Source organism: Erinaceus europaeus, chromosome 10 (genome assembly GCF_950295315.1).
Source record: "Erinaceus europaeus chromosome 10, mEriEur2.1, whole genome shotgun sequence".
Lineage (NCBI taxonomy): Eukaryota > Metazoa > Chordata > Mammalia > Eulipotyphla > Erinaceidae > Erinaceus > Erinaceus europaeus.
In genome coordinates this window covers 27,720,682-27,737,776 of record NC_080171.1, presented here as the reverse complement: position 1 = coordinate 27,737,776, position 17,095 = coordinate 27,720,682, and the positions used below count along the sequence as shown (strand labels likewise).

The following is a 17,095-nucleotide window of genomic DNA, read 5'->3' as shown; positions in this document are numbered from 1 at the left end:
GGAAGCTCTACAGGCTCCAAGAGTATCAAGTTCAGAAAGGGGTAGTGATTGGGCTGATTTAGGAGCTTTACCTGCAGATGCTAACTTGCCTGTCTGACTCTCCTGCATGTCCTTGGGAGCTTGGGATGTTGTAGTCCCATTAGGATCCCCATCCAGCAGTGCTTGTGATCTACAGGAGAAAGAACTCACAGTTCCAGCACTCCATGGAACATGTCCCCATCCTACCCTGCCTTCTTCAGGGCACCCACCTGGGTGTGACTGCTGAAGGTCTCAGTGAAGCTGCTAGCTCTGGGTCCCCATACACTTTCAGCTGCTCCAGCCCAGGCGCTGATTCTGGCCTGGCATGGGTGGAGTACCCCCCCATCAGGCGCTGTAGGGACAAGAAGGGGATGCATGTGGAGGAAGAGGCTGGTTCCCAGCCAGGGACAGGGAGCAGGATGGCTGGGTGACTCAGGTCAGGAAGCCATAGCCCTGGGTCCTGGTGGTAGCAGCCTAAACCATCTAGTGGTGAAAGAAGGGGCCAGAAAAGGGAACCACCCAGGTATGTCCACAGATGCTCCATGAGCCCTGGAAGACACCCTCTTTCCAGTTTGGTTATTGTCTACCCCCTATCCCCCCACCCCAGAGTGCCTGGCTGATGGGCTGATTCAGTGCAGGTGCTAACAGACCTGGGGCATAGCAGGCTAGAGAGTCAGATGGTCACCTATTCCCCTGCCAGAAGCCATCGGACCCCAGCAGAGCCATGCCCTGTGGAGACATGCCTCTGCATAGCCCACATGGCAGCCTCTTCCTGTAACAGGCAGGGCATACAATCACATGGCAGTTGGGGGGCCCTCCCCAGCCCTATCTCCCACAAAGGTGTGTGGTCCCTGTTGGGGAGGGGGTTCATCTGCCTTAGGAGGGCCCAGTGAGGTGAGAAGGACCCCGCAAGGGGAAGGGCAGTGCTGACCTCCAGCCGGCGTTTGAAGAGCAGCTGGTCCAGGGCCTTCTGTGTCTCCCAGACCTCCAGCTCCACCCGCAGCTGAAGGAGAGCCAGCACCTGCTCCCGCTTCTGCTGGCCCAGCTACGGGGATGCCCAGCTTCAGACTTCCTGGAGTGGGGGCTTTGCTGCACCCCTTCCCCACAAGAGTACCCACATCCTGACACCTCAGTGGAAAGGACTCTTCTGAAGAGCCATCCCCCCCACTCTCCTGCTAGGTCTTTCCACAAGGGATGGGGGAAGTTTACTCCCCACTCTAGGCTCTCCCTCCTCCCTCTCAGTCCCCCCTCCCCTCCAGGAGCCTCCTAGGAGGCAGGCTACCCCCATCCAGCAGAGGTCTTCTGAAGCTGACACAGCAGGGCAGGGCGCACCTTGAGTGACTCCAGGAAACTCAGGGATTTCTGCTGCATGAAGGCAAGATGCCCTGGGGGCGGCTGGTCGGGGTTATGCTGACCTGCAGGGCCACAGAGAAGGGGCACTAAGAGGCTCCCATCTGCCCCAGTTCCCCAAGAATTTATACCCAGCTGCCTAGACTGATTGCTATGGGACTCTACTTCAGGCAGGAGAGAGAGAGAGAAAGAGAGAGAGAGAGAGATCTCCCCACTTCCCTACCCTGGGCTGTGCTCCTCAGACCTGGGCCCAAGGCTGCTAAAAGGTCAAGCTTGCAAGGACAAGAACATGGCTTTGCCACCAGACAGACCCAGCTGTCATGGCTTTGCTGGGTGACCTGTGAGCATCCCTGTCCCCCTCCTGGTGTTGAGATGATTCACATGCCCAGCGGGCAGTGATATCTATTACCATTATACCCACCATCATGGCCAGGGATCAGGGGCACACAGAGAGGCCCAGAGCTGGGGCTCACTGGAGTTGTTTCAGAGTTTGGGTGTGGAAACTTCAGCTTTCCTTTGAACTAGAAGATTCCCACACAACACCCCAGGGCAGAGGAGAGCTTCTCCTTCCTTGAGTGCCCTCCAAGGACATAACCTGGGTTCTGTATGTCCTTGATGCTCTCTGGCCTGTGGAGGGTCCCTCTGGGGAGGACCCCCCAACCCCCGATGAGCAAACACCCCTGATCTCTCCAGGTCCATCCTCCATCTCTCCCCAGCTAGGTCTTATGAAAGCTCAGGGGGCTCAAAGCATAGTGAGCTCTTTCCTACGCTCTAGGCCCCCTGTCTGTGGATGCAGAACCCTCCCAGGTCCCAAGGTGAGTTTCTGTCATTGTCATGTGTCATGTGTGCAGAGAGGGCCACCAGGCAGAGTCACAGTCCCAACAGCCTGGAGAAAAGTGCCTCCACTGTGATCTCCTTCCCAGGGTTTTGCCCTCAGGTAAAGATCTGTGAACTGTGGCCAAACCAGGTCCTGGGAACTCCCGTACATCTGGGTGAAACACCTAGCATCATTGAGAAAATGGGTGTTCTTGTCGTGAGCCAATGCAGGCGAAGCTCTTGGAGTGCCCCTTCTTCTGCCAAATAACTGGTCAGGGTGGGAAATGCAAAATAGTCTCACTGTATCTGTTGGGAGCTGAGATCTATCCTGTGGAGGAAGGGACCGTCCCCCACAGTGCCTGAGCCACCTGCTTGAGTTCTTCAGAGGGCAGAAGGCACTCGCAACTCTGACTTCACCTTCCCCCAACTCTTCTAATGAAAGCAGTGGGAAGACTGGGGGAGGGGGACCAGGAGTCCAGGGCCTCTGACACCCCAGAGCACCTGGTAACTGTGCATCCAGAGAGATGATCTCATAAAGGCTCAGCACATGATAACTTTCACCATTGCTGAAATAAGGGTGACACCAACACCTGTGCTCCAAGTTAAGGTGTGTGTTGGGGAGCTTATGGCCTCACTCCCAGACAAAACCCACAGAGCACCTGATAGTGGGGGTGGGGCATGGATGAGAACCAGAGCCTGGCTGTAGGCAGAGTGTACTGCAGACACACCTGCTGTTTGCATTACTGCTTTCATTTTCTAATAATTCCTCTGTTAAGATCTACTTTTTGTGGCCCAGGAGGTAGTACACCAGGTAGAGCAACAAAGCCAAATGTATGAGGTTATGAGTTAGATCTCTGGCACCCAACACGTTAGAATGATACTCTGGTTCTCTTTTGTATTCTCTCTCTGTGTAATATTTTATTTATGAGAGGGATAGAAAGAGAGAGAGAAAGAGAGAGAGAGAGAGGAAACTAGATATCACTGTGGTACATGTGCCATCAGGATATCAAACTCAGGAATTCATTCTTCAAAGTCCAACACTTCAGCCACTGCACCACCTTCCAGACCTATCTCTCTCTCTCTGTCTCTCATCAATACATTTAAAAAAAAATATTTATATATATTTTCAATAGTAAAATACAATAGTTTGTACACGTGTAACATTTCTCAGTTTTCAGCATAACAATTCAGTTCCCACTAGGTCCTCCTCCACCATCATGTTCCAGGACCGGAACCCTCCCCTGCCACCCCAGAGTCTTTTACTTTGGTGCAATATATATATTTAGTCTCCAGGGTTATTGCTGGTGCTCAGTGCCTGCACTACAAATCCACTGCTCCTGGAGGCCATTTTTCCCATTTTTGTTGCCCTTGTTGTAATTGCTATTATTGTTATTGTTGTTGTTGGATAGGACAGAGAGAAATCGATAAAGATGGGGAAGACAGAGAGGGGGAGAGAAAGATAGACACCTACAGACCTGCTCCACCACTTATGAAGCATCCCCCCTGCAGGTGGGGAGCCCAGGGCTCAAACTGGGATCCTTAAGCCAGGCATTGAGCTTCACGCCATGTGTACTTAACCTGCTGTGCTACTGCCCAGCCCCATATTTACATATTTTATGGGAAGGAGAGGGGGGAGAGAGAGAGACATCAGAGTACTGCTCAGGTCTGGCATATGCAGTGCCAGGGATGGAACCTGTGTCTTACTGTTAAGCTATCTCCCCAACCCTATTTATTTATTTATAGTATTTATTCAACAATGAGTGAGAGAGAGAGAGAACCAGAACATCACTTTGGCACATGTGATGTTAGGGATCAAACTCAAAACCTCATGCTTTTAAGTTCAATGCTCCAATTCCTGTGTCACCTCCAGTGTTGCCCCTTTATATTTAAACTGAAATGAAAATAAAATGAAATTATACTTTGGGGGGCCAAGAGATAGTCCACTCAGTAGAGTACACACTTTATCAGGCACAACAACCTGGATTCAAACTCCCAGTCACCACCTGTGACTACCATGTAAAGGGGAAGCTTCACGAGTAGTGGAGCGGTGCTGTGGTGTTTCTCCTTCTCTACTGGCCTCTCTCTCCCTCTGTGTCACTTAGCCTCTCTTGGGAAAATAAAGTTCAGGAGCTAGGCACCTGGTTAAGAGCACAACATCACAGTGCACAAGAATGCAGGTTCAAGCCCCTGGCCCCCACCTGCAGGGGGAAAGCTTCACAAGTGGTGAAGCAGTGCTGCAGATGTCTCTCTGTCTCCTTATCTCCCCCCCTCAGTTTCTTTTTGTTTCTATCCAATAAATAAATAAATGAAAGAAAGTCAAAAAGTTCACTGGGAGCAGTGGAGCCACACAAGCATGAAGCCCAAGTGGCAAAAATAATAATAATAATAATAATAATAATAAAAATAATCAGTCACTCTGGCCACATTTCATTGGTTTGACAACCACATGTGACCAGGAGCTTTGCAAAGCATCCCCTCACCCCAGAGAGTTCCACTGGACAATGCAATGCTCAATGTATGAGTCTAGAAGATTTCACGGGAAAAGGTGGTAAGAGAAATTTGAGTCTAGAAGTCCATCAGACAACATGGTGCTAGATGTCTCACTCCAGAACATTCTGTGGAATGGTGTCATCCTCCTGGTAATAACCAAAGTGAAAAAACTCAGAGCTGTATTTGAATGTCTTCTGCCACTTCTTGAAGAGCTGGGTGCCCACTAAGTACAAATCCCCCTGTAAACATGAGGATGGAAGATGAGATCTGCATGGTGCCATGTGGGGCACACAGTGTCTGGCTCAGGGGGCTTTAAGTGCTGGACACTCATCTACCTCTCAGCAAATGTCCTAGGCACCTCAAACATGGCCCTCACTGGTTCAAGGCTGGAGCTGGAGTGAGAACAAGGGTCCAGCCCACAGAGAAACTACAGTGGAGAGCAGCCGACATGGAGGCATACAGGTAAGGGTGGGTGAAAAGTGAGCCCACAGTCTTCTTCAGATATGTTAAAAAGAAAGCCTGGCCTTTAAGCCCCTCCCCAAGTCCTTGGCTGGAACCAGCCACATTCTTGAATAGCTTTTTGCTGTTCTGGGAGTTAAACGGCAGCTGGACCCAGGACAGAAGGCTCTGTTCTCCTGATAACATGTGGCCTTGGGTTCTCTTTGCAGCTGGGAAAAACAGTGAAGAGTTGATACAGCCACCCCAAGCCATGAGAAAATGGAGAAAGTTTTGGAAGATGTCCCCTCAATTTCTTAAGAAACTAGAAATAGGGGAGTCAGTCGAGTGGTAGCACAGCAGGTTAAGTGCACATGGCACAAGGACCAGCAGAAGGATCCCGGTGAGCCCCCGGCTCCCCAGCTGCAGGGGAGTCGCTTCACAGGCGGTGAAGCAGGTCTGCAGGTGTCTCTCTTTCTCTCCCCCTCTCTGTCTTCCTCTCCTCTCTCCATTTCTCTCTGTCCTATCTAACAATGACGACATCAACAATAATAACTATAACAACAATAAAAAACAATAAGGGCAAAAAAAGGAAAAATAAATATAAATATATTTTTTTAAATTTTAAAAGAAACTAGAAATAAACTGAGACACAGAGAAATTCAGGGCTCCCTCTCCTATAGAGACAGCTCTCTGGCTGCTCTCCTCCTCCTCCCTTACTTTCCTTGTGAAAACTTGCTGAATTCACGTGAGTTTACACCTGCTATCCAATGACTCATTCCTCATTTCTTTCCTACAGCAAAGTCAAAGAATCTAGCTATCTGGTAGTAGTGTTGTTCCAGGTGGCTTCCTAAAGGACACATCTGCCTTGAGCCTGGGAAAAAACACTATGGATCGTGCTCACTGCTTTGGCTCTTGGTCACCAGCGATCCTGCTCTGGTATACCCAAGCAGAGTTCTGCAGAGGAGATAAAGAATAGGGGAGAGCTCCCAGGAGGGGATCAGATTTTTCCAAAGGCCTGACACTGGGCCTGCTTGAGTTCTTCCCAAAGTCCAGTTGCCCTACTCAGACCAGAGCTCAGAGCTCAGAGTTCCAGGAGGGACTTTTTCATGGAAGAGGGAAGAGCAAGGGATAGTGACATTGTAGATGGAGGCAGTAATACCCTGTGTCCTTTCTGGGAAAGTCACAGTAGTTATGGGGGTGCAGCAGGCCCGGGGACTCACTGCTCTTCAGTGGACTCGGCTAGACTGGGCTGGGCTGGGGTCTCTGCAGCCAGGCTCCTTTTTCTTCTCTCAGCACTTGTGGCCTAGCCCCTTGTCCCATGGGGAGAGGACAGCTCTGCTGGAAGACACTGCTCTTTGTCCCTGTTTCATACCAGGCAGTCCACTGATTGTTCCTCCAGAGAACACACAACAGGAAGTTCAGGACCTTCCAGACCTTGACTCATGGGTCACAACTCAAGTCCTTGGTCATTTCAGTCAGCTTCTGACAGTTGTCCTTCTGGGGGGTGGAAGTTTGAGAGGCCCTGGCTCTGCTCTCATGCCTCTCCCATGGGCTCCCAGTAGAGCTGCCTCTGACATGTCATATGCCTCCCACCACCTCCTGGGCATTACCGGGCCAACAGCCAGGGGCACCCATGGGAACAAGGAAAGGACCAAGGGATATGGACACAGCACAGAGGCTGTCCCCAACTGACTAGCTTTTAGTCTTAACTCCCTGCTGACAGAAGAGAGGGGCCAGTAGAACTTACCCCCAAGTTCTCCCAGCTTTCTGGAACCTACTGCAACCAGACTACTGCCTGCAGGTTCAGCTGTGTCAGACCAGCCCTGACGAAGGTCTCCAGGCCACAAAGGTTGCAGGAGTGAACATGATGGATGGGCTACAACCACTGCTCCCTGCAGCCATAGTGGGGCAGGCCTGGGGACTCACTGCCCTTCAGTGGGCTGGGCTGGGCTGGGGTCTCTCCCCCCCCCCCCCGCCCCAGAGTGAGGAGACACTCAGACTGCCCATCATCATGGAACTTGTAAAAGGGTGCCCCCTGGGGGTTGGGATACAGTTTGACCAGTAAAGCACACACTTTACCATTTGTGAGGACCTGAGCTCAAACCCCCTGTCACCACATAGGAGCACCATGCAAAGGGGATGCTGTAAGTGGTAGATTAATGTTGTGGTGCCTCACTCCCTCTCACCTCTCATCTCTGGCATTATGCTATTCCACTGCAGAATACTGTGCCCCAGTATGGTTCCGTAGCCCCCATGTCCACTTGGTCGATTCCAAATTATATTCCTCCATGAGGATAATTTCTGGAACCATTCGTTCCACCTCAGTTCCATGGCTGCCAGTTCTTAGCAACATCGCCCCGCCAGATATTCGTCGGGATGCGGCATCATCTAAGTTCATTTCCCACGTCTACGCTCGACCGGACCTGCCAATATACGCGGATATCTTCGCCCACCCTGTCCAACGCTTGACGTCTCGTCATCCAATCTGGTCTCCTACGTCTACACTGAACTTCTCTGTTCCAGACTCTTGGAAACAGAGTTGGCAGTCAGCCGAGGTAAAGAACAAACACCTCATCACAGACCCCTGCAAGTGTCAACCCGGCTTTGACCTAGCACGTTATGATTGGGCCCTCCTCAATCGCTATCGAACAGGCCATGGCCTGTGCGCCGCTATATTCCATCGCTGGGGAGCCAGAGATGACCCGAACTGCCCCTGTGGCTCCAGACACACATAGTCAAGGACTGCCACCTCTCCAGATTCAAAGGAGGTCTCGAAACTTTACATCAGGCTCAACCTGACGCTGTTGACTGGCTACGGAAGAAGGGCAAACGGTAGAAGAAAAAGAAAGACTCCCTCTCACTCTCTCTTTGGGAAAAAAAAAAGTCTACTGGGAGTGGTAGAATTATTCAGGCTCAAAGCCTGGGCAGCGGCACACCTGGTTGAGCACACATTACCATGTGCAAGGCCCTGGGTTCAAGCTACTGCTCCCCACCTGCAGGGGAGATGCTTCACGAGTGGTGAAGCAGGCCTACAGGTGTCTCTCTTTCATTATCCATCTCTATGTCCCCCTCAATTTCTTTGTCTTATCAAGTAAAATAGAAAAGAAAGAAAGGAAGGAAGGAAGGAAGGAAGGAAGGAAGGAAGGAAGGAAGGGCAAGCCTCTGGGAACTGTGGATTTTCAGTGTTGGCACCAAGCCCCAGCAATAACCCTAGTGGCAATAAAATAATTAAATAAATACATAACCAGCCAGCTCTGTATAGAAGGCTCCACCATATCCCTTCCTCACCCTGTTAGGGATACAGGCTTCATCTAGGGCTGCTCAGGGGGTTGAGCAAATTGGGGGCTCAGTTTGAATTCACCACTAGTGTTGACTCTCCTGCAGCCAGACCCCCTGAGTGTAGTGACCCTTACTAATCTAGATCCCCACTTACCAGCCCTCTGGAAGGGGATGGGCAGAACACTGGTTCCTGTCCCAGCCCATCCTGGGGTGCTCCCCCACCCCCAGCTCTCTGCCCTAATCCAGGTGTTATGCTCTGGGTGGAAGGAGTGCTGGAGAATGAGCTGCAGGCTCTCCCTCACTGTTCCCTCCAGACCTGTCCTGTTATTGTTACCTGCACATCCTGGACACCTATCCCCTGAAAGCATCCAGAACCTGGGCCAGAGCCAGTCTAGCCTGGACTCAGCCAGTGGGTGCAAATGAATCAAGGTGATGAGCAAACAGGTGAATGTGTCTCTCAAGAGATGGGAGGAGATGGAGCCATGGTCTGCACTTCCCCCAGGGCCCCAGGGCAGGGGTAACATGGGATAGACAGCCTGTGCTCCCCTTCCACAGAGGACTAAGTTGCGAGCCATGCCCAGGCCCCTCTACACACACATGTACACACACACATACACTCACATCTGTGCTCACATGTGTCCCAGATCACACACACACACAGCATGGGCTCCAGGAGGCCCTGATCTGGCAGGAGTGCTTTTTGCAGCCTGTGAGACAGGCACCAGATGCCCCTCTGGTCTGGGAATCCTGTGTCTGCCAGGGCAGGACAGGCATCTGTGACCATGTAGCCCTGAGAGGAGCTTCTCCTTCAGAAGGGGTTCACCGCATCCCAGAGGCCTGAGGAACACCCCAGCTCTGTGGACCTGAGTCCAGGGTCTGGAATCTCGAGCTCCATACACCCTCCCCCCCCCAGGAGCCTCACTATAAGACAGGTACCATTTTTCCCATCCCTTAAGGAGTTTCAGGTCATATTGGGACTGCTCATTGGGGCTGGGCATATTGGGGGCTCACTCTGGATGCACCACTACTGCTGACTCTCCTGTGAGACCTGAGCACATCTCACTTTCTGGCTTCAAATTTTTCCCAGAAAAATCAATGGAGAGCAATGATGCTCACTTCCAGATGCTGCGATAGGGTTGGGCTGCATCCCTGAACCCCCACTCTGAACCCACTCTGTGCAGAAGCTCCCCACAGCACCCCTTCCTCTCTGCAGGCCCCAAGGTTCAGAATAAAGTTGTGAGCCCAGCGCTGGCTTGGAGACTCCCTCCTCTGTCACTAGGAATGGGGCCCTCAGGAGCAAAGGAGTGGGCAGAGTTGACACAGAACTGGCCGCTGGCTGCCAGCCCACCAGCATCATCACACAGAGTGAGTCGGGAGCACAAAGCAGACTGAGGATCCCCAAAGCCTCCAGAAAGCTTTAATACACTGTGTGGATGTACTCCATTCAGAAAAGTGTTTTCTACCCGCAAAGAGCTTGCTGGAGTTCTAGGTGGTGAAGAGGGTCCCTGATGCATCTCCCTGGATACCCGACCAGCCAGCCCAGGGCCTGTCCACAGGCTCGCCCTTACCGAAGCTCCGGACTGTCCACGGCTCAACTGGGCTCACCCTGGGGGGCACCAGCATGTCCTCTAGTTTCAGGGAGCCACAGGAGGGGTCTGGCGTGACCCTGTGTGAGCTGGGAACATGGAAACACACACATGAGCAGCTGGCAGTGGGTATGCAGGAGGCAGGGAGTCCACTGGCTTGGTGGTGCCTGCACTTGTCCCCTTGAGCCTCAAGGGACCAATCCTCAGGCAGGAAGCCCAGATTCCATGGTCACTGTCAGGACCTGATGCTGGGCTTCAGGGCAATAAGCTCCTTGGGGGAAGCCACCATGGGTGTGGCAGGCACCAGGCATAGACCTTCACCCCAGGTCTCTTCTGCCTTCTGTCCTGAGGTACCACCACCCTGTCTTGCAGAGGGAGCCAAAGCAGCTGGGGGTGAGGAAGGAGGAAGCAGGGGGCAAAGCAGGGCAATTGGACTGGGAAACCTTCCCAGGCTGGCTGCAGGAACCGTAAAAATGAGATTACAAGGCCAGTGTGAACTGGGGTGCTTCCCAAGAGAACAGGTGCCAGGGGCAGGAGGAGAGGTGCCCAGAGGGCCTGAGGGGACACTGCAAATGAATGTGAGTGGTGAAGGCTTCATGTTTCTCATTAGAGCTCACACCTGTCCCCCAGGGCACATGGGCCCTCTGGGAGAGGTTGGGAAGCAGGGAGACGGTGCACTGCCTGCCCCTCCAGCTGCCCCAGGTGTTCTGGCACCTGCTGTGAGCCAGGTGTTCTGTGGGCAGGAAGCCACAGTGACCCTGTCTGGTGGGGAGATGGAGCAGGAAGGACTGTTAGGAGGTGGGGGATGGGTAGACAGGGCACCCAGGGGGTCCTGAATCTTCAACCCCCCCCCCCACACACACACACACACTCACAACTGAGCACCATAGTCACAGCTCAGAAAGGAGCTGACTCAGACACTGGGCTGAGGGGTGGTTGGGTGGAGGAGAGCTAAGAGTACCTCCTCATTCTAGAGCCCAGGGAGGGTCCAGGCTAGCAGGCACACAGCCACATGTGGCATGGATGGTGATGGCAGGGACAGCTGGCCTGGCTGCCCGTCTCGGACACAGAGAACCCAGTGAAACTTGTTCTCTACATTCTTTTCTTTAAAGTTTTTTTATATTTATTTGCTCTCTTTTTTTGTCCCTGTTGTTTTATTGTTGTATTATTATTGTTGTTGTTATTGATGTCATCCTTGTAGGATAGGACAGAGAGAAATGGAGAGAAGAGGGGAAGACAGAGAGGGGGAGAGAAAGACAGACACCTGCAGACCTGCTTCACCGCCAATGAAGCCACTCCCCTACAGGTGGGGAGCCGAGGACTCAAACTGGGATCCTTACGCCGGTCCTTGCGCTTTACGCCACCTGCGCTAACCCACTGGGCTACCTGTTCTCTACATTCTAAGGATACCAAGTCCTCCAGGGCACATGTCCTGACTATGAACCCTGCCTCTGCCCTCTCTCGTCCCAGTCATGGGGTCTGAGAAGGGGAGAGAGTGTCCAGTGCTGTCCCATACGGCAATGCCCCAGGGCCGAGTGCCCCCTGATTCTGTCTGTACTGAGACCAGCTGGACAGGATTGGGAGGTGAAGAGCAAAGACATTGAACAGAACCTCTGGAGAGGGAGTGCGGAGAAGTCTAGCCCAGTGCTGCCCCCTGCTGGTGGCATTCATTCAAGCCACCAACTGATCCAAGACAAGGTCTTGGGTGGGGGGGACCTCGGGAGTCCATGAGGCAGGCCTCAGCGAAGCAAATGCCAAACGCAGTCCCTCCCCACACCCCCACTCCTTGGAGGTGTGACTTTTCTTAAGGTCAACGACTTTATGCCCCCTCCCCCAATCAATCACCGACTTGTTTCATCTCTGTTACTAGATACCATGCTGAACACCTTCCCCCACAACCCCCTAGGCTTCCTGGCCCCCAACCCCAGGTTCCAGCCAGGAACCCCCTTTTCCTGGGGCAATAATTGCCTTGGGCTGCTGTTCCAGATGAAAGGTGAGGTGCCCTGAGAACCTTGGGTATAACCAGGAGCTGGGGAAGGAGGGCCACATGGAAGGAAGGTGGGGGGTGGGGTGGACAGGTACCCCTCAGTGCTGGAAAGACCAGACAGGGAACCATGTCTGCTCTGGCCTAGGAAGGGGAGGCTAGGCAGTCAGCTGTGGTGAAAGGACAGTTCCTGGGGTGCTATGGGGGTAGGGGCTGTAGGAAACCCCACAGTACCTATGTGCTTTGGCTGTTCAATAAAAGTCAGGCTGCCCTTAGCAGACCAGCCTTGTAGAACCTCCACCTGATTCCAGCTGGGAGACCCTCATAGGCATAAATGGCAGGACAGGACCCCTTGCAGTCCAGGCACTGGGTAGGCTACTAGCAGCAGAAGTAGACTAAGGGAGAGGGGACAGAAAGCAGCAGCAAAGGAACCCTAGAGTAGCACAGGCAGGGCTCCTGGGATGCAGGTGGGAAAGCAGAAGGCCCTGTGGAAAGCAGTTGTTGGTACTGAACCTCAGTCAGGACCAGGCCAACCAGTAACACACTGGCTACAACAGGCAATGAAATCGGTTCACTCTCCAAAGGAAGTCACCTGTCTGCCTCCAGACTCCGAACCACCTTCGAAGGGACCCAGAGCAGAGTGGCCCCAGAGAAGATCCCAGTCAGGGCTTCTGGTGTAGCTATGAGAGAAGATGAGGCCTGCATACAGGTGGTCCTGAGATGGGAGTGGGGGCCAGGATGGGGCACTGCCTGGGTCAATGCCCCCGTACACAGTCAGTCTGCCCATCAGGGAAGCCTGGCAACTGTGTCCCAGGACCTAGACCAGCACAGAGGAGTGCATGCAGGGATGGGGGTGGAGGAGTGTCCACTGGGGACTGCTTGCTCAAGAGTGAGGCCCAAAGACCAAAAGACAGGGACCTGGGCTTGGGAGACAGCATGATGGTTATGCAAAAGACAGGGACCTGGACAGGGTGTAAAGGACCCTTACCTCCTTGCAAAGGTGCTGAGATCCCCGAGGGAAGTCGTGTGTCTTGCTAGCCTCTTCTCCAAGTCTGCACTCTCCAGGTTCTCCTCAAACTCTTAGGAAAGATGGACGCCAAGATTTCAGTCCCCATGGGTAGGTGAGAGGGACTTCCCACACAGAGAAAGGGCCTGGGACTTCAGCCTCAGCCTGGATCCCTGTCCGGCCACCTTGCCTCTCTTTAGGGGGTCAGCATGAAGGTGGCAGGGGTCACATCACCTCAGAGTCAGACTCTCTGCCTCCGTAAGAACAGAATTGACTCTGAAAGGTTGCCATTGGTGGGCCAGGTGTCACCAATGTGACCTCATCATAGACCAAGACTATAGCTGCAGCATTGTCATCCTGTCCTCCTCCTTTCTGCAGTGGAGATTGAAGGGCACAGAGAATCAGGGGGCTCATCACAGCCCCTTGGCTGGCCCTACCTTGGGGTTTGCTGATGGCGTCACTCCTCCACGGCACCGTCTCACTATCCAGGAGGCAGGTGGGAGTGAAAAGCAGCTTGCTTTGCTTGTCTGCCCAGTCCTGGAGTGCCCGTCTGCCTCTGCTGGGCACCACGGTCCTGGTGCAGCCTGGAGCTTTAGACATGAGGAGAGTAGACTTAGTGCTCGGGCTGGAAGGGGGGTGGTCCCTGCCCAGGTCCCCTGGGGCAGCTGCCATATCAGGCTGCAGGAGCTTGGTAGTCAGCATATCGATGCGCTGCTGGAGGATGTTGGCCATGGTCTCCAGGGCCTGCACCCGGGCCTGCTTGTGGCGGAGGTGCAGGGGGTCCGAAATTCCCAGGCGCTCAGCTTCCTTGGGGTCCAGGTAGATACACAGGCTGGGGCATGGGCTGCAGGTGGTCAGGCCCTGGACCCTGAGGGGGCCCTGGGAGGAGCCAGCAGCAGCCATCGAGGGGACACCATCCCAGTCATTCAGAGAGTCTCCTGTCTCAGCTTGGTTTAAGGCTCTGTTCAAGCACAGGCAGAAGCTGCAGGGAGAGAGGGGAGCAGTGTCAGCCAATGAAAGGAGCTGGGAGTTGGAGCCACCCTGTCTGTGGAGGGAGGAGCTGATGGGGAGCGTTTCTGGGTCTGGGTGGCCCAGGTGCCCTGTGCATCGACACTCACTGGATGACACACCTGGGATCTGTGTCCTTCTCTTGATGAGACCAGGTATCAATGCTTACAAGTTAAAAATTAAGACACCAGGCTGCCTTGTGGCCCTGGAATAAAGGAGTAGCCTGAGGATGTGCACTTTTAGGACAAAAGGAATCAAGAGGAAACCACAGAAACTGCCACAGCCTAGCCGAGGGAGTCCTCCCCACAGGGGCCAGGGGACAGACTTAGTGCCAAGGGCGGCCACCCCAAGCTCCTCCCACAACTGTCAAAGGCAGTCCCATGCCCAAAGATAGCTTACTCAGCATGCCTTTGGATTCAAGCCCTGGTACCACAGAGGAGCACATGGACAGCACCAGGGGGAGATTCATGAATGGTGAAGCTGTACTGATGTGCCTTTCCTCTCTCCCTTCCTCCTCTCTCACTCTCAAATTTTTCCCCTTTTGTTGCCCTTGTTTTATTGTTGTTGTAGATATTATTGTTGTTTATTATTGATGTCATTGTTGGATAGGACAGAGAGAAATGGAGAGAGGAGGGGAAGACAGAGAGGGGGAAAGACAGACACTTGCAGACCTGCTTCACTGCCTGTGAAGTGACTCCCCTGCAGGTGGGGAGCCAGGGGCTCAAACCGGGATCCTTACGCTGGTCCTTGCACTTTGCGCCACGTGTGCTTAACCCACTGCTTAACCCAACCCCCTCTCACTGTTAAATTTTAAAAGTTCAGAAAATTGGGCTGGCTGCAATGTTCTCACCTGTGACCATGAGCTTCAAGCTCAGACTTACATAGGCTTCTGTGCTAAATATAAATATATATGGGCCCTAGGTCAGGAGGACAGGGGTAAATAGTTAATTTTATAGTAGACTTTTTTTCAAAAATGGGAGATACTCTCTGCCCTAATCCAACTTTCTAGCCCTTTTCTCTACTCTGACACCATTTTCTCAGATAATATTTTTATACAACTTTATGCTAGCTAGCAAACTCAAGCAAAAACTATGATAGTCATGGGCCTCTAGAAACATGCCTAAAACAAACTTACTAGCTTCCTTCCACCCTAAGATCCCTAATCTCATCTGCCCTGTTCCTACTTTTTGGTTCCTGTTCATGAACCATTTTGTCCTGCTTTATATCTTGCCACCTTTCAGCCACTAAATTTCAGGCACTACCACGTTTAATCCTGACTTCTCTGGGCAGACAGCCTCACCAAGGTGTCCTAGAACCTCACCTCTCCAGAGCCCTACCCCACTAGGGAAAGGTAGAAATAGGATCGACCTGCCAACTTCCATGTCCAGCAGAGAAGCAACTATAGAAGCCAGAACTCCTACCTTCTGCACCCCCCCAAAAATTTTAATCCTTACTCCCAGTGGGGGAGAAGTGATAGGAGGAAGAAGATAAGGAGGTTCTGAATTCCAACTCCATCAGGACATGGAGAGAGAAGAGAAAAAGAGAGGGACATTTGGATATAGTAATAGGACTGTGTGTAGCTTGGAAAGGAAAAGAAGATGGGACCTTAAAAAGGGAGGAGGTTATATACAAATATAGACAGGGCTAGGCAGTGGCGCACCCAGTTGAGTGCACACAATACTATACACGTAGCACACACAAATATAGACAGATAGTTGTAGAAATAATAGCTAACCCATATCTTCAGCCTTAGGGAAACTGCTGTAGCTTACAATAGAGAGTTTGGGAATTCAAAACTCTGATGGTGGGAATTGTATGGAATCATACCCTTGTTGACATGTAATTTTGTAAATCAATATTAAATCACTAAAAAAAAAAAAAAGATAAAAGAAAACTGGACTGAGAGGCAACCCAGCAGTACTGTGCATGAGTGAAGCCCTGGGTTCTTTCCCCTGTGCCACATAAACAAAAAGATAGTCCCTAGGAGCCAGATTTGAGGGAGCCTCAGGCAGGAGGGAAGGCCAGGTGTGTGGACTCCCCAGCGGGACCCTCTAACTTCTAGGCCAGCTTGTCCCTCCAGTCATGAGCCATGAAACATGAGCAGGTTATAAACAGCAATCCTGGCTGGGAGTTCTCTGTCACACAGACCTCCTCATTGGCAGGTGGCAGACAGTGGCTAGCCCTGCTCCGAATCCATTTGACTTTCCCCAGAGCCCTGCCCAGGCAAAGCAAGTTAAAATGCCAGCTTTCACTCTACCAAGCAGCTGCCTGCTTCAGTAGGCAATAGGCTACAGTGAAAACCAAACCAAACCAGGGTAATAATCAGAATGTGAGTGTTAAGAACTTGAGCGGGGAGGGGGAGTTACCTCACAAGTGGTGAAGCAGGTCTTCAAGAGTCTATCTTTCTCTCTCCCCTTCTCTGTCTTCCCCTCCTCTCTTGATTTCTCTCTGTCCTATCCAACAACAACAGCAATGGCAATAGTAATAACAAGGGCAACAAAATGGAGAAAATGGCCTCCAGGAGCAGTGGATTTGTAGTGTAGGCACCAAGCCCCAGCAATAACCCTGGAGGCAGTAAAAAAAAAAACAAAAAAACGTGTCTTAAATAAAAATCAAATACAAGTAACAAATAAATAAATAAATAAATAAATAGAATTCAAAAATACATCATGGCTTTTCCAACAACCCAGTGGTATGGAAAGCCCTCCCTGTGTGGTATGAGTCTTGTTGAAAACCAGCACAGACAGGGTCCTCAGCTCTGTGCAGCACAAGAACGGGGTGGGGACCTCTTCCCAGAGAAGCCCACAGTGGACCACCGGCTAGATCCTCAGCCTGTAGACCCACCCAGGAAGCAGGCCTTGGGAACTCACCTGCTTGGGGTCTCCTGGTCCCCTAGCACCATGCCCGAGGTCACTTTGCTCCATGCTCGCACAGGATGCCCTGGGCTAGTAGAGCCCTCTAGGTCCTAGAGCAGAACAGCTGTAGTCAGACCCCCCACCACTCCACCCCAGGGCAGAAAGACCCTGAGAACCCTGCCTCTCAGCCTCAGAACTGGCTCCTCTTCCATGGGAGTCTTGGGTTGGACCCCTCGAGGGGTCCCCATCTTTAGGAACAGTGATA

The 17,095-nt window shown here is 52.3% G+C and overlaps 1 protein-coding gene across 1 annotated transcript in view; it reads right to left on the bottom strand.

Annotated features, from left to right (window-relative positions):
* The window catches only part of CCDC187 (coiled-coil domain containing 187), a 41,588-nt gene that overhangs the window by 19,943 nt on the left and 4,550 nt on the right, over nucleotides 1-17,095 (bottom strand). The window contains exons 5-12 of the mRNA XM_060198998.1: nucleotides 16,846-16,940; nucleotides 13,405-13,949; nucleotides 12,950-13,040; nucleotides 9,960-10,066; nucleotides 1,351-1,433; nucleotides 950-1,063; nucleotides 249-370; nucleotides 90-169 (exon numbers count right to left, since the gene is read on the bottom strand). Coding sequence (XP_060054981.1) covers nucleotides 90-169; nucleotides 249-370; nucleotides 950-1,063; nucleotides 1,351-1,433; nucleotides 9,960-10,066; nucleotides 12,950-13,040; nucleotides 13,405-13,949; nucleotides 16,846-16,940 — 1,237 coding nt within the window. The remainder of the gene's footprint in view (nucleotides 1-89; nucleotides 170-248; nucleotides 371-949; nucleotides 1,064-1,350; nucleotides 1,434-9,959; nucleotides 10,067-12,949; nucleotides 13,041-13,404; nucleotides 13,950-16,845; nucleotides 16,941-17,095) is intronic.